Source organism: Pelophylax lessonae, assembly GCF_965119305.1.
Source record: "Pelophylax lessonae genome assembly, chromosome: 4".
Lineage (NCBI taxonomy): Eukaryota > Metazoa > Chordata > Amphibia > Anura > Ranidae > Pelophylax > Pelophylax lessonae.
The window spans coordinates 227,665,207-227,682,252 of record NC_138771.1 but is presented as its reverse complement, the minus strand read 5'-3'; the positions used below and the strand labels follow the sequence as shown (position 1 = coordinate 227,682,252).

Below are 17,046 nucleotides of genomic sequence, written 5' to 3'. Positions count from 1 at the left end.
CCCAGATGACCACTGGATCTAGATTATTCACACCGTTACCCAGCCTGGCTGTTGATAAGAGATTTTCGCAGGTAAAAAAATTCCAAGAAAAAAGGGTAGCAGGTCCCTACACTAGGCATAAAATAACTGGCTCGCCTATAACAGTTTTATACCAGCTAGGGCTGCCTATAGGCAATGCTTTTCTTGTAGGCGGCGCTATAAAACCCTACTGTCAAAAAAATAGAAGCGCTGTGTCCCTCAATGGTTGTAGGAGAAATTACTTTTTTTTTCATATATATCTCAAATACTCCAAAAGGCAAGATCTTTACTTGTAATAATTCCAAATACAGTTTACAAACAGTCTGTGAAAAGCTTTATTTTTATAAAGTGAAAACAATGACACATGCAGACACATACAAAGCATAAGTAAATTTCAATAGGCTGATGATGTATATTGTGCTAGTAGTATCTACAAGCAACACCACATATCCTATATACAAAAATATTGTATAGTAAATCAATTCGAGAATATAGCAAAGTTAAAACTTATTTTAAAGGAAAGAACACAGAAAAATATTAAACCTCAAAAAGAAAATTACCACTTGTGGTAGGGTATGAAAATGTGGATTCATGTTGACAATGGAACATATGTGACAGCAGATGAAGCTAAATAGGACATATAAAATTATAGAAGCATAGTGTGCTATACAACCTTAAAGCTTGGTGTGCTGCTTGCTATATAGTTGAAAAATACAATTCTTTAACAGAAAACACTTGCCATTCCATACTAAAGGTAATATTTTGTAAACTTAAAACACTATCACTGGTTAGTGTTTCTTCTTACAATTACTGAAATGACAGAGATAACAAACCCCAAACCAAACATTGTCAGTGTGGTCCTCTTTAAGAATCTGCTCCACCTCCAACTTTGCTGTTCTTCCAATGGGGGCACACGGCATAGATTACTCTTTTGGGTATTCTGAAACTGAAAGAAAGTCCATAAAAGATCTAAAAATCCAGAGAGCCAGCATTATTTAAATACAACAGATTATTGGTATCAAAATTAAACTGCAAAAAAAGAATTCTGTATTATAATTTCTCAATACACAGCAATAATTTAAGGCAGGGCTCAAAATTTCAAGCCCTGAGCTACTCGCCAGGCCTTAAGAGTTACTCGCCACTACTTGCCCCACCCAACCCCTACCCCGTCCCACCCCAACCTCTACCCTGCCCCACCCCTAAACACACCCTCAAATTATCTCTGTATAGAAATTATCTATGAAATTACACTCTTAAATGTTTTATGCAGAATTAAGTTACAAAACTAAATATTAACAACAAATTTATCAACGTCCATAAGTACAGCATCATCAGTGCAGCTTATCAGTGCCCATTAGTGCTACCCCATCAGTGCCCATCAATGCAGCCTGATCAGTGCCCATGAATTCAGTCTTGCCAGTGTCAATCAATGCAGCCTCGCCAGTGCCCATCAATGCAGCCTTGCCAGTGCCCATCAATGCAGCCTCGCTAGTGCCCATCAATGCAGCCTCACTAGTGCCCATCAATGCAGCCTCACTAGTGCCCATCAATGCAGCCTCACTAGTGCCCACCAATGCAGCCTCACCAGTACCCATCAATGCAGCCTCACCAGTACCCATCAATGCAGCCTCACCAGTGCCCATCAATGCAGCTTTCCCAGTGCTCATCAATGCAGCCCCAATGCAATGCAATGCAGTGGAATTGGAGGCATAGGTATAATGGATTTGGGGGGGGGGGGGGGTTGGAATGAGTATGTTTCAGACCTACACTTCCAATTCTACCCCACCACCCCCCTCTCCCCAATCCTTTTTTATTTAATCCTTTATACCTATTCCTCAAAATAACCCCCCCCAATTCAGCACATCAATGCTCCTCCCACATTTTGTATAATCCCCCCATTCAATGCCTCCAACCCCCTCAAGCACATGCACTGCATCCAGTCACAGCACACTGTCATCATAGTTACCATTCTCCTGCAGCCACAGAGGTCAGGCATCGGTGCTCACTGAGGGCGGACCAAGAGGGGTTGAGCCCGCTCACTTAGGACTGCCTTAAGACATGCACCTCTCCATTTCCTAGATGTCTTAACAGGAGGAAGTTGAAGAGGGGTGATCCCAGGTGGCTGAAATGCCCATGCTGCGAGCCTGTGCGGGGGGGGGGGATGTGTGGCACGAGGGGGGTGGAGCGGGGCGGTCCCAGACGGCTGACGGTGCCTATTGAAATACCCGCGCAGGAATGAGCAGGAGGGAGGTAGAGCAGGGGGGTCCCAGGCGGCTGTACAGATCCTATTGAAATGCCCGCGCTGCGGGCCTGTGCGGGGGGGAGGGGGGTTAGGGATGTGCACAGGAGGGAGGTGGAGAAGGGCAGTCCCAGGCGACTGTACAGTTCCTTCCTATTGAAATGCCTGTGCTGCGAGCCTGTGCACGGCTAGGGGAGCACTGGATATACATTCCCGGGACAGCGCAGCCCTGTCCATACTCGCAGTCCTCATATTTACACTCACCAAATGCGAGCAGGCGAGTGTAAATTTTGAGGGCTGATTTTAAGGGAGCTAATGACATGTTAAAAAAATTCGTTAATCCTCTGTTCCCAAGAACCAGGTCTTCGTATAAGGCTAAGTTTTGTAACCCCATGTACGAAACTAGGAACAGGGCAAAGCAGTTCAACCACCTGCTGACCACCTGTCACAGATTTACCCCAGAAAGGTGGCTCGGCTGCACGAATCGACGTACCTGTACTTCGCTCGCGACCGCCGACCTGGCGGTGATCGGATTTGCTGCAGAACTGATCACTCGTCAGGTCCAGGCCAATGATTTATGGCCTGGACCAGCTGACCAGTTCTGGCATATCACAGAATGTTCTGTGCCCGTGTAATGTAAACACAGGCACAGAAAATTATGCAATCTCCCCTCCTGGAGCCCTTTTAGGTTGCAACGTGAGAGGAGCGAGCATCAGACTGAGTACATAAGCACTACACTGGTATCAGTACACATAGGTACATATTTCACCCCCCCCCCCCCCGATCACCCTTTCACTCCCTGTCACACTGTCACTATATACAGTGTACAGATAATTTACTGATCACTGTATTAGTGTCACTGGTGACGCCAGTTAGTGGTAGTTATTGTCAGTCCCAGATAGGTTTAGGATACCTGCCATATAGTCCCTAATCAAGATTTAACCACCTGATCACCCCCAGCTAACCCCTTCACAGTGTCACTATTATAGTGTACAGATCTTTTTTCTGATCACTGTATTAGTGTCACGAGTAACGTCAGTTAACATTCGCTAGTGTCAATCCAGGATAGCATCAGATTGCCCGCCACATATTAAGTAATACATTTTTACCCTTTGATTGGCAGTGACACACAAACACTAAACATCTCCATTACTAGTATAGTGTCTGAGTGGATCAATATATTTGATCAGATCAGAACTATAAAAGCATCTGCAATAGTTTAGTATAGTGTACCCAAAACGCAGCGGTAGCAGGATCAGCCCCATAATCCTGCCCCTGCGTTTAGCCCTTCCGCTCAGTCCCCAAGAAGTGTAGTATCAGCAGATCACTGTCACTTCCAATACACAGCACACTAAACCACAGCTATAGAGTCAGGCCTGATCTCTGCTAGCGATAGCAGTTACATTTTTTAGTAGCAGTTCAAACAGTCCTTGACAACCAGGTGCTTTTTTACCCGTGAGTCACACTAGGTGCCTATACATTTATTGACCAAAATGTCCAAACAGAGGTACACTAGCGAAGAGGCCTACACAATGCTGAGCATGACAGATGAGAGCGATGGGGAAGCCTCAAAACCAGAATCAAGCTCAGCATTTGAACATGTAGAGAGCAGATAGCTCTGATGAGGAAGTAGTGGTCCCTGCTAAGGTCAGACGTCCCCGACCCCATTCTGTTGCTGAGATGCAACAATCACATGGTTTTCGTATGCAGAGTGTCGGTACTAGTGCCGCTCAACCTTCTGGTGAACTGGCAAGCCCCAGCAGCCTAGTACATCCTGGTCGTAGACAAACCAGCACTACAGTAACACTTGGTGACGTGGTGAGTCCGATAAGTGCAGTTCAAGCTGGTGCGGTGGCTAGAAGTAGTGTCCCTCAGCCACCAATAATTCGAAGACAGGCCCGTAGAGCCCATAGTGTCCTTCCTGATGCACTTGCAAATCCTGATTGGGAGCCCACCACTTCTGCAGCACCTGTACTCCCCCCCCCCCCCCCATTCACTGGCCAATTTTACTCCCCATTGGTTTTTTTTTAGCCTTTTTTCATAATAGATCAGTACAGATATATTGTAGACCAAAGCAATTTATATGCCAATCAATTTATTGCCGCAAACCCAAAATTTGACCCTTGCCAGAGAATCTGCATGGAAAGGGATCACTGTTTCTGAATTTGGAACCTTTCATTTAAAGCCTATCCCTTATCATGGGCATTACTAAAAATAATGAGTTGCGGTCATTCTGGTCCACTGACCCAATTCATCATATGCCCGTGTTCTCTGTTGCCATGGCCAGGACTAGATATGAGCAAATCTTGCGGTTCATGCATTTCAAATGACAATAAACTCTGTCATCCTTGGCGTAACCCTGGATATGACCAGCTCCACAAAATTTGGCCCCTCGTAAATCACTTCAACCAAAAATTTGCAGCCTTGTGTAGGACCTGTCTGCATTGACGAGTCCCTTATTATATTTTTTGGCTGCCCTGTTTTCAAACAGTTTCTTCCCAGCAAGCGTGCCAGATATGGGGTCAAGATGTACAAGCTCTCTGACAGGGCAACAGGCTATTCATGTAGTTTCCAGATTTATTAGGGGAAAAACAGTGTGGAGCCCCCACAAAAAAGTGTAAAAAATAAATTTAAAAAAGCCAAAAATCTTTGTTTTATTGCGTTAATTTTCAGCTTACTGTTTTACTGTACTTTATAATATACTGCTATACTGTAGTGTTTTATTGTTACTGTTTTTCATTGTTAACCATAGTTTGCTTTGCAGATACCGCCATTCTACTGTACTGTATACAATTATAATGTAATGTTTTATTGTTACTGTGTTTTTCATTGTTAACCAGTTTGCTTTGCAGATACTGCCATTCTACCATTTTACTGTACTGTATACTATTATATTGTAATGTTTTATTGTTACTGTGTTTTATTGTTAACCATTGTTTGCTTTGCAGGTAAGCCCATCAGCTGCAGCAATTATTTGTTAATCCTGACAGCAACAGTGATTGGAGGAGGTAATTTCACCAATGCAGTTAAAAAAAAAAAAAAAAAAGAGCGTATATGACGAAGCAGAGGGGGTGGTGGGGTGGACACAGAGGGCGAATCTCCCCTATGCTTCGCCATATATTTTTTAACACTTCTTGGCAGAGATTACTTCATCCACATTGATCAAAGTGAATGGAGTAATCGGTTATGTTCTTTTTCTTCGTTAAGCCCATGTATGCCCATCATTAGAAGTGGGTGGGTGCTGGGAGGTTGGGAGGTCTAATGGTGGGCATACCACACACTTTCTGGCAGAGATTTCTTCATCTGCATCGATCAAATGGAGCAATCTGTTAGGTTCTCTTTATTGTTCAGCCCACAGGCTGCATGAAAGAAAAAAAAAAAAAAAAAAAAACACAAAAACCTACAATATATGCCAAACAAGGACCAGTAATGTACTGGTACGTCGCTGGACTTCGAGTGGTCATACCAGGATGATACCTGCAGGTTTAGGCATCATCTTGGTACCGTTTTTTACAGCCGGTGGTCATGTCAAAGCCGCTAGACTGCTTTCACAAGCAGTGGGAGTTGACTCCCCCCCCCCCCTCCTGCCGCCTTCCACGGTTTTCTAGGGCTCTCCTGTCCCAACCGGTAACCCAAGACTGCAGCCAGTGGTTCCGTCAGCTGATCAGAGACCAGAATGGCTCCGATCATCTCTATGGCTTCGGTTTTGCAGGATATAAATAGCACCATTTTTAAATTGGGAAAACATCCTATCACACCGATCTTGGTGTGGTCAGATGCTTTAAGGGCAGGAGAGATCTAGAGTCTAATAGACCCTAATTTAAAAAAAAAAAAAGGAGTACCTGTCACTAACTGCTATCATGGGGGATATTTATATTCCCTGTGATAACAATGAAAGAAAAAAAGAAAAATAAAGGGAAGGTATAAAAATAAAATAAAAAAGCAAAATAAATGAAAAAAATATATAAAAATGAAAGCATCCTTGTCCCCCTTCCCGTGTTTGCGCACAAAGGCGAGCGTAAGCATTAACTGGAGCTCACCGGAATAAAAAAATATAAAACACCCTTAAAGAGGACAAGTCCTCTAAACAGCAGCCTGCAAAACCTTGCTGCCGAAGTAAGCATCTGCAGATGCCAACACATCCACCTTATAAAACTTTGTGAACGTGTGCACAGACGACTAGGTAGCCTGCAGCACTGACGCCTGATGACAGGAGGCACTAAGTGTCTGAGTAGAGTGCGCCTTAACAGAGAAAGGAGGAAATTGACCCTTAATAGAATAAGCCTGAACCACAGTGTCTGATCCATCTGGAAATGGTCGGAGCAGAAGCAGCCAGCCCTTTGTGAGGTCCAACCGTCAGGACAAATAGTGAGTCTGACTTTCTAAAACACTCTGTAGCTGCCAGGTACAGTACACCCTTATTGCCCGAACCACATCCAGGGAATGCAAAGCAACTTCCTTAGGATGCTTAGGCCTGGGACACAGGGAAAGCAACACGATGTCTTCATTCAAATTAAACTTCGAGACGACCTTCGGAACGAACGATGGACATAGACGAAGAACCCCCTTATCCTTGTGAACCACCAAATGAGGTGAACGACAAGACAGCATCGCCAGCTCCGACACCCTGCGAACAGAAGTGATAGCCACCAAAAAGGCCACCTTCCTGGATAACATATGCAGGGGAATCTTCTGAAAATCTTCAAAGGGAGGCAACTGGAGAATTGACAACACCAAATTGAGGTCCCACGGCGGCAATGGACACCGCACTGGAGAGGAACCAAATGTCTCCTTCCCTTGATAAAGGTATGCACCAGGGAATGTTTGGCCAATGGATGTTGAAAGAAAACTGCCAAGGCCAAGACCTGGCCCTTGATGGTACTCAAGGTCAGGCGCTGCTACACACCTCGTTGGAGGAAAGCCAAGATTTGAGTAAATGAAAAGGAGCGAGGGTGAACCCTGAGGGATTCACACCACGCAATGTACGTCTTCCAAGTACGATGGTAACTCTTCCTAGAAGTAGATTTTATAGTTTTTTTTTTTTTTTTTGGGGGGGGGGGGGGTTTGATCTCGAGGAGGGTTTGTAGTAGGTTTTGCCTCCGTCCCTATATATGTAGAAAAGGTTTTTTTTTGGTGCCTCAGGCCAATAGGGTGGGACTTTGTGGGCAAGTGATGATATACACCAATATATAAAAGAAAATTGGATTTATTCCATTAAACATATAGTATACATGTATACATACCAATAGTGAAAATTGTGCTTGGGTTGAGAGCCCAAGAGTGAGAAAAGGGTAGAAAGAAGATTCAAGAGAATCTGTGACATATGTGGGTATCGTGACATAGGTGTGGATGTTATCTCTGTGTTTCCTGTAGGTATTCCAGGAAATGGTGGGTCACAGAGTTCATCCAGATTCTGACGCGTTTCGGCTATTGTAAAGCCTTTTTCAAAGATTTGTCACCCAGTCTGTATTTTATGAACAATAACAGTTCAGTTATTGAAAATATATGCAGTATTGAGTCACAAACGGTGACAGTAAGGTATTTGTACATACATAGATTTTGCCTTTGTTTCTGCAACCTTTTTTCTGTGTCCTTGTGTAACTGCAACGGGAACCGTGATGAATGTGGCCTGGAATGGTATATATATATATATATATATATATATATATACATAGAGTGGGTACGGAAAGTATTCAGACCCCCTTAAATTTTTCACTCTGTTATATTGCAGCCATTTGCTAAAATCATTTAAGTTCATTCTTCTTCCTCATGGATGTACACATAGCACCCCATACTGACAGAAAAACACAGAATTGTTGACATTGTTGCAGATTTATTAAAAAAGAAAAACTGAAATATCACATGGTCCTAAGTATTCAGACCCTTTGCTGTGACACTCATATATTTAACTCAGGTGCTTTCCATTTCTCCTGATCATCCTTGAGATGGTTCTACACCTTCATTTGAGTCCAGCTGTGTTTGATTATACTGATTGGACTTGATTAGGAAAGCCACACACCTGTCTATATAAGACCTTCCAGATCACAATGCATGTCAGAGCAAATGAGAATCATGAGGTCAAAGGAACTGCCTGAAGAGCTCAGAGACAGAATTGTGGCAAGGCACAGATCTGGCCAAGGTTACAAAAAGATTTCTGCTGCACTTAAGGTTCCTAAGAGCACAGTGGCCTCCATAATCCTCAAATGGAAGACGTTTGGGACGACCAGAACCCTTCCTAGAGCTGGCCGTCCGGCCAAACTGAGCTATCGGGGGAGAAGAGCCTTGGTGAGAGAGGTAAAGAAGAAACCAAAGATCACTGTGGCTGAGCTCCAGAGATGCAGTCAGGAGATGGGAGAAAGTTGTAGAAAGTCAACCATCACTGCAGCCCTCCACCAGTCGGGGCTTTATGGCAGAGTGGCCCGACGGAAGCCTCTCCTCAGTGTAAGACACATGAAAGCCCGCATGGAGTTTGCTAAAAAACACCTGAAGGACTCCAAGATGGTGAGAAATAAGATTCTCTGGTCTGATGAGACCAAAATAACGGAATTTTTGTAAAATCTTACCGTAAAATTCCTTTCTCTGAGTCCTCCGACAGTCGCCGCCCACTCACATAGTCTTCACCAATGGGTATTGACCTTTGCTCCGCAGGAGTAGCTAGGCACAAGATTTGTTAGTAACAAAAGCTTTTAGCATAGACACACCCCTAGGGGCTGTCCCACTAGTCAATACCTCCCTGCGCCAGCATTCCCAACTCAGTTTGGTAGCATAGAAGTAAGAGTACACAAAAACACCAAAAGAGGGGCGGGGGCGGCGACTGTCGGAGGACTCAGAGAAAGGAATTTTACGGTAAGATTTTACAAAAATTCCGTTTTCTCTTACGTCCTCCGACAGTCGCCGCCCACTGACACAGTCTTCACCAATGGGATGTCCCAAAGCAGTGTAGACATGAGGGGTGGGAGACGCAGCCGCAGAAGAGCAACACAGTACCCACAGCAGAGAAGGAACCTTACACACCGTAAGAGAACCAGCTGGGCAACAGGAAAGTGCTCAACATGAGCAACAACCCAGGAAAACAAGCAACCCAGGGGTGAAACACCCCCACAGCCAAAGACCCATAAACAAGGGTCCCTATAGCACTGCCGCACAAAGAACTTGCGGCCAAAAGGAGGCATCGGCTGATGCCCAAACACCCATCTTATAAAAAGTGGAGAAGGTGTGCACGGACGACCAAGTCGCAGCCTTGCACACCTGGGCCACCAAGGCCCGAAGCCGGAAGGCCCAAGACGTACTCAGAGATCTGGTAGAGTGCGCCTCAACAGGGAAGTGTGGAGCCCGTTCCTGCAAGTATAGGCCAGAACAATGGACTGTCAGATCCATTTGGCAATGGTCGCCGCAGACGCCGCCATGCCCTTCCGAGGACCCTCAGGAAGCACAAGGAGGGAATCCGACTCGCGAAAAGAAATAGCGGACGACAGGGGGAACCCTGAGCGTCCTGACAACATCCAAGGAATGCAAAGCAACCCCCTAGGATGCACGGGCTTCGCACAAAGCGAAGGCACGACAATGTCCTCACCAAGGTGAAAGACCCATAAACAAGGGTCCCTATAGCACTGCCGCACAAAGAACTTGCGGCCAAAAGGAGGCATCGGCTGATGCCCAAACACCCATCTTATAAAAAGTGGAGAAGGTGTGCACGGACGACCAAGTCGCAGCCTTGCACACCTGGGCCACCAAGGCCCGAAGCCGGAAGGCCCAAGACGTACTCAGAGATCTGGTAGAGTGCGCCTCAACAGGGAAGTGTGGAGCCCGTTCCTGCAAGTATAGGCCAGAACAATGGACTGTCAGATCCATTTGGCAATGGTCGCCGCAGACGCCGCCATGCCCTTCCGAGGACCCTCAGGAAGCACAAGGAGGGAATCCGACTCGCGAAAAGAAATAGCGGACGACAGGGGGAACCCTGAGCGTCCTGACAACATCCAAGGAATGCAAAGCAACCCCCTAGGATGCACGGGCTTCGCACAAAGCGAAGGCACGACAATGTCCTCACCAAGGTGAAAGCCAGAGCCACCTTAGGGAGGAAGGACGGGTGAGGTCGCAAGACCACCTTACCCTTGTGAACCACCGAGTAGGGAGAACGGCAGGACAATGCCGCCAACTCTGACACCCTGCGAGCCGAAGTGATCGCCACTAAAAAAGGCAATCTTTTCAGACAGCAGAGACAAACGATATCCCCTTGAAGTTGTCAAAGGGGACACGCTGCAACACGGACAGAACCAAGTCCCACGGAGGTAAGGGCCCCCTCCGAGGAGGGGCCAAAAGACGCACACCTCGAACAAAGGTGCGAATGAGGAATGAGACGCCATAGGGCGCCGAAAAAGAACAGCCAGTGCAGAAACCTGGCCTGTTATCGTGGCCAGCGCCAAAAGCTGGTCCACACCAGTCTGAAGGAAAGCCAACACTCTCGACACCGAGTATGAGCGAGGGGAGAACCCCCTGGACACACACCAGGCAAAGTACGCTTTCCAAGCACGGTAACAAACTTTACCAGACGAGGCTCTTTAGCCGTGAGTAGAGTAGGAATGACCTCAGGGTAGAGAACCCCGTCCACAGGACCTGGCTTCCAACAGCCAGGACGTTACAGCCAGCAACTGTAAAGCAGGAAGGAAGATCGGTCTTCGAGACAGAAGGGCTTCCCGCAGTGGCAGGCGCCACGGAGGCATGACAGCCAGATGAATGATGTCCGTGTGCCAGGACCGGCGAGACCAGTCCGGTGCCACCAGAAACACCGCGTGCGGTTTTCAGGCCAACCTGTGAAGGAGCCTGGATCGCAACTGAAGTGGAGGAAAGACATACATCAGACGATACTGATGCCAAGGTGCCACTAACGCGTCCGAGGCGGCAGCCCGAGGATCGCGGGTGCTTGCCACGAACCTTTCCCCCAGGTTGTTCAGCCGAGACGCTAAAACAGATCCACATCCGGGGATCCCCACCTCGTGCAGAGCATCTGAAAGATTTCCGGGTGTAGGGACCAATCCCCCTGGTCCAGGGTCTGGCGGCTCAGATAATCGACCTGCCAGTTCCCCACCCCCGGAATGTGAACTGTCGTGAACACCGGGACGTGAGTCTCGGCCCAGGACAGAATGTCGGTCACTTTCCGGGCCGCTCGGGCACACCTGGTGCCCCCTTGGTGGTCGACGTAAGCCACCACGGTGGCATTGTCCGTCTGTACCCGAACCATACGGCCCTGAAGTCGTTCCGACCACTGGAGAAGGCAAAGCTGTATCGCTCTCAATTCCAGAATGCTGATCGGAAGGGAGGATCCCTCCTCCAACCAAGTTCCCTGGGCAAACAGGTTGCCCAGAACACCACCCCAGCCCGACAGACGGGCAGCCGTGGTGATCACCGTCCATAGCAACGGACGAAAAGACTTGCCCCCCGACACAGCCGGGGACTGGAGCCACCACAGAAGATCTCTTCTGGTTCGGCGCTCAATGAAACCCTCAGATCCCAAGACTGAGGATGCATTTTCTACTTGGCCAGAATCTCCACTTGGAGAGACCGCGTGTGAAACCTGATCAAAGGGAATCGCCTCGAAGGCCGAGACCACTAACCCCAGGCACCGCATACAGGTGAGAAGGAACGGGTGTCCCGGAGGGACCTGACCTCTTCATGAAGAGTCCGGAGATCTTCCTCCGGCAGGAACACTCTAGCATGAGCAGAGTCCAGAACCATTCCCCGATAGGGAAAGCGAAATTAAGGAGACAGCGCCGACTTCGGAACGTTGATGGTCCAACCGAACTCCTGAAGCGCCTGTACCGTAGTGGACAGGGCGTTCAGCAGGCTCTGACTGACACTCGATCTTAACAGGAGATCATCCAGATCACCCAAGACCGCAACGCCCTGGGCTCTCAACAGGCCCAGAACAGGTGCCAGCACTTTGGTAAGAACCCGTGGAGCCGAAGCGAGACCGAAAGGTAATGCCACGAACTGGCAACGGTCCTCCGTAATGGCGAACCGAAGGCACCTCTGGCGACCTTCGAAAATGGGGATGCGTAGGCACGCATCCTTCAGGTCGACAAAGGCCAGGAATCCTCCTGGGCCCAGGGTAACCCCACCAAGCGCAGGGATTCCATGCAAAACTCCCGAACATGCACGAAGCGGTTCAGAGCTTCCAAGTCCAGGATCGGACATACTTTGCCCTCCTTACTGGGCACAGTGAGCAAATCGGAGTAAAAACCCCCGAAATCTGTCCCGGTGAGGCACCGGGACCACCACCCCCTGGGCCAGGAGATCCTTCACGCGCCCAGGAGACAGCCGAAGAATTGAGGAAAAAAATCTGTCCTATCTTGTATCTCGTTCGAACGATTTCCTGAACCCACCTGTCCGGAAGCGGGACAGGCAAGGCTGGAGGAAAAACGCACAAACGTTCCCCCACCCCAGAAGCGGGTGAGGGCGTCCCTTCAGGCAGAAGCAGAATGGGGCGCAGAGCCGGCGTAGCCGGACTTTCGCTACCCGCCCAGGGCTCCTTCTGGCCACCTTGGCCTTTCGAAGGGCATTCCCTTGGACTGCGACTTAAAGGCACGAAAGGACCCCTGAGAGGGTCCAAATGCGGGGCCCCGCTCGCCGCGAAAGGACGTGTTCTTCGGATTCCGGGGCAACAGAGTGCTCTTGCCCCCAGTGACTCCATTCACCAGAGTATCCAAAGCCTCGCCAAAAAAGGTGAGACCCAGCATAGGGAAAATCATCCACCGTTTTCCGTGACAATTGGTCAGTCGACCAACTCTTCAGCCAGATCAGTCGACGGTAGGCACCGTGACACTAGACAGGCGTGCAGCGAAAGGGGCCTCATGCAAGGCCGCATCGCAAAAGTACATGACCCCCTGAGCGGGTTCTATGTATCCTAAAGGATGATCTTTTATGGGAGGGAGCAGCTCATCCATGAGCGCAAGCTCTTCAGGCGAGCCTGGGGGAGACGTATCAACCCCTTCAACCTCTGCCTCCCCTTCAGACCCCAAAAGGTCCAGAGATGAGCGAGACCCTGAAAAGGGCAAGCCAGTCACAGCAGCCACATCACCATCTGAAACAGAGGAGATAGATAACCTGGCCCGCTACTATGCAGAACGTTCAGCCATCCGCACCCCCATCCATGACACCAAAAATGTCACCACAGCGGCCAATTCAGGCACAGCGGGGGTTCAGCAGACCCAGGGTCCCCCACCAGGGTTTGGGGGAATCAGCTATCCTGAGAATCCATGTCAAAAAACAAGTTTGGAATAAAAAGGTACTGGCCCTTTAAGCGCTGCGGCGAGCGCACAGCCGTAGTGGTCGCCGCACACACATGTCTGCACTCAGAACACACAAAGTGACATATGAGAGAGAGGGGTCCCCACCTCACCACAGTGAATATTAACCCCGCAGGGATCACATCAGGGAGCCCACTACACAGACATGAGGGGACACACAGTACAGCAGACTGACACCCCAGACAGAGGCCCCCACATAGAAAAGGTGCTTACTGTACCGGATGGCGTGGGGTAGCCTCCACAAACGGAAAACCGCCGTCCTCATATGACAGGGAGTGCCGTAGCCGGGACGCAGGGCACCGCAGCACAAAACCGCAGAAAGCGTCCAGTGAGGTAGCCACCTCACAGGCTGCATCCCTGCTGCAAGCAGGGATGGGTCGTTCACAATGCCAGGGCGAACCATAGCCGAATGCTCGATGGCAGGCTGGGGATCTATCTGACCCTCAGCCCTGGAGACCCAGGGCGGCCAGTCCGATACCCAGCTCCCCATGATGTTTCTTCATCCGAAGATCCCTATCTAAGAGCTGGTAAAATAACAGCTAGTAAAGTAAAGAAAAAACACTTTGAAATAAAATCAAAAGAAGGGTAGAAGGCTGAGACTGAAGCCCCAGCACAGGAAAGCCTGCTACTCCTAAGCTAGGCAAAATCAAACTGAGTTGGGAATGCTGGCGCAGGGAGGTATTGACTAGTGGGACAGCCCCTAGGGGTGTGTCTATGCTAAAAGCTTTTGTTACTAACAAATCTTGTGCCTAGCTACTCCTGCGGAGAAAAGGTCAATACCCATTGGTGAAGACTGTGTGAGTGGGCGGCGACTGTCGGTGGACGTAAGAGAAAGAACTTTTTGGCCTTAATTCTAAGCGGTATGTGTGGAGAAAACCAGGCACTGCTCATCACCTGTCCAATACAGTCCCAACAGTGAAGCATGGTGGTGGCAGCATCATGCTGTGGGGGTGTTTTTCAGCTACAGGGACAGGACGACTGGTTGCAATCGAGGGAAAGATGAATGCGGCCAAGTACAGGGATATCCTGGACAAAAACCTTCTCCAGAGTGCTCTGGACCTCAGACTGGGCCGAAGGTTTACCTTCCAACAAGACAATGACCCTAAGCACACAGCTAAAATAATGAAGGAGTGGCTTCACAACAACTCCGTGACTGTTCTTGAATGGCCCAGCCAAAGCCCTGACTTAAACCCAATTGAGCATCTCTGGAGAGACCTAAAAGAGGCTGTCCACCAACGTTTACCATCCAATCAGAACTGGAGAGGATCTGCAAGGAGGAATGGCAGAGGATCCCCAAATCCAGGTGTGAAAGACTTGTTGCAGCTTTCCCAAAAAGACTCCTGGCTGTATTAGATCAAAAGGGGGCTTCTACTAAATACTGAGCAAAGGGTCTGAATACTTAGGACCATGTGATATTTCAGTTTTTCTTTTTTAATAAATCTGCAACAATGTCAACAATTCTGTGTTTTTCTGTCAGTATGGGGTGCTATGTGTACATTCATGAGGAAGAAGAATGAACTTAAATGATTTTAGCAAATGGCTGCAATATAACAAAGAGTGAAAAATTTAAGGGGGTCTGAATACTTTCTGTACCCACTGTATATACACAGGTGAAGCATGGTGAGTGGTGATTTTGGTTCAAACGTTTATTACAAAATAAATCTGGGATGTTCAAATTTTTACTCACAGTTGGTATTGCATGAGTTTGCAGTGATGTATCGGTTGCCAGGAGTATTAAAAACAATCCTGTGCCGATTGGTTCTATAGTGGAAAAGTCATAAGTATCTGAGTCTTTGGTGCTTTTACTTAAAGTAAGTGAGATACAGATTTTGTGACTCTCCAATGTTGGTGGATCCAGGATTTCAGTAAAGAAAAAAGTTGGTTTTCCAGAGCGCCGCAGTCTCCGTCTGTCCTGTTCCCTCTCCTCGAGGGAAGTGAGGAGAGACGCCGGTTCCCCGGCCTTTTGAAGCCCTTTGCGCATGCGCACTAGGCGCGGCACGTAGTCGGGCTTCTTTTGCCGGTGACGTGGCTTCCCTGTACTGCGCCTGGGTGCTGCGCGCGCAGTGGGAGCCGATCCGACCTTGGCCGCCGACACGGAGAGGAGGACCGTCATCACCTGACCACAGGCAGGGGGAGTTGGATGTTTAACCCTCACTGGTCCGATTCAAGCCCCTGTTTGACAGGGGCTTTCCGTGCCGGGTGCAATACCAGAAGGGCACAGATGGTTGCATGAAAACAACAAATATAAACATCTGCATTGATTTCAGTATAATAAACAGACATCATCATTGAATGAATAAAAAACAACGTATTTTTGTTTTAACAGCAGTCATAAATGTGATAGCAGCCACGGATGTATGACACTTTGGGAGATGTTTTGGTGCATCCTGTTTGCTAGGACATGTCAGGAATTTTTTCAGGGTTTTGGGGGTCATGAGAGGTGGATCATATAGTGAGCCCTATTCTTAACTGGGTCTCATTGGTAGGTACCAGGTAATGACCAAGATGTTTCCCGGATGGATGGAGTGTCCCCTGATTTGTTTTGTTAATCAGGTGATGCGGGTACCTTCGCAGGGTGGTAATTTTTTGATCTTTTTCTATATATTGATTTACTTTTAGTCTGTTTTTCCAGATGAAAAGCCTTCTAGAAACGGGCGAAAACTTTCGGTTTCATTTAAACCTGGTGATTTTGTTGCCCGCAGGCGTTTGAGCCATCTCATTTCCATTTGTAATAGCCTTTTATTCCAGTCACCTCCTCGGTGTGGTATGTGTATTCTTTCTAGGGCAATAAAGGCAACTTTGGGCATTTAATTTTTATGAACATATTTTACATGTCTGCCCAGGGGTAAATCTGAAGCTGCAGTGTTAGTTAGAGCAGGGAAAGTGCTGCTGCTGAATTAATAGGGAAATCATTAGCTAGGCCAGTGTTCTGTGTCCACTCATGCTGTAAGGACAGCATCCTGACAGCACCCCAAAAAGCCCTTTTTAGGGCTGGTATATCAGTCTGCTTTTATTTTTTTTTTTCTATATATTTATCAGGCATTTTTGGAGGCAGGCATGACTTTTTTTGGATTAGTGTCGGGGGGGGGGGGGGGGGGGGGTCTAAAAAGTGTACCTGTGAAGTTTCAGCTCTGTAGCATGTCCAGAACGAGAAAAGAAAGATCATATAGGTGTAAAAGGAGGGTCCCACCATCCGTGCTCTACTGAAAAATGATCTTTTTTTCTGGTTCTGGACATGCTACAGGGCTGAAACTTCACAGGTACACTTTTTAGACCCCCAGACACTAAACCACACAAAAAAGTTCTTAAAAATTGTCATTTTTGATAGAGAGCCAATTATTGGAAAAAATAAAAAAAAAAAAAAATTAAAATAAAAAAAAATTCTTTGGATTTAGTGTCGGGGGGGGGGGGGGGGTCTAAAAAGTGTACCTGTGAAGTTTCAGCTCTGTAGCATGCCCAGAACCAGAAAAAAAAAGATCATATAGG

The 17,046-nt window shown here is 47.8% G+C and overlaps 1 protein-coding gene across 1 annotated transcript in view; it reads right to left on the bottom strand.

Moving 5' to 3' along the window:
* Positions 1 to 799: 799 nt before the first annotated feature.
* The window catches only part of ASZ1 (ankyrin repeat, SAM and basic leucine zipper domain containing 1), a gene marked incomplete at its 3' end in the record, with an annotated part of 757,393 nt that continues 741,146 nt past the window's right edge, over positions 800 to 17,046 (bottom strand). The window contains exon 13 of the mRNA XM_082255308.1: positions 800 to 964. Within this exon, the coding sequence (XP_082111434.1) occupies positions 800 to 964 (165 nt within the window). The remainder of the gene's footprint in view (positions 965 to 17,046) is intronic.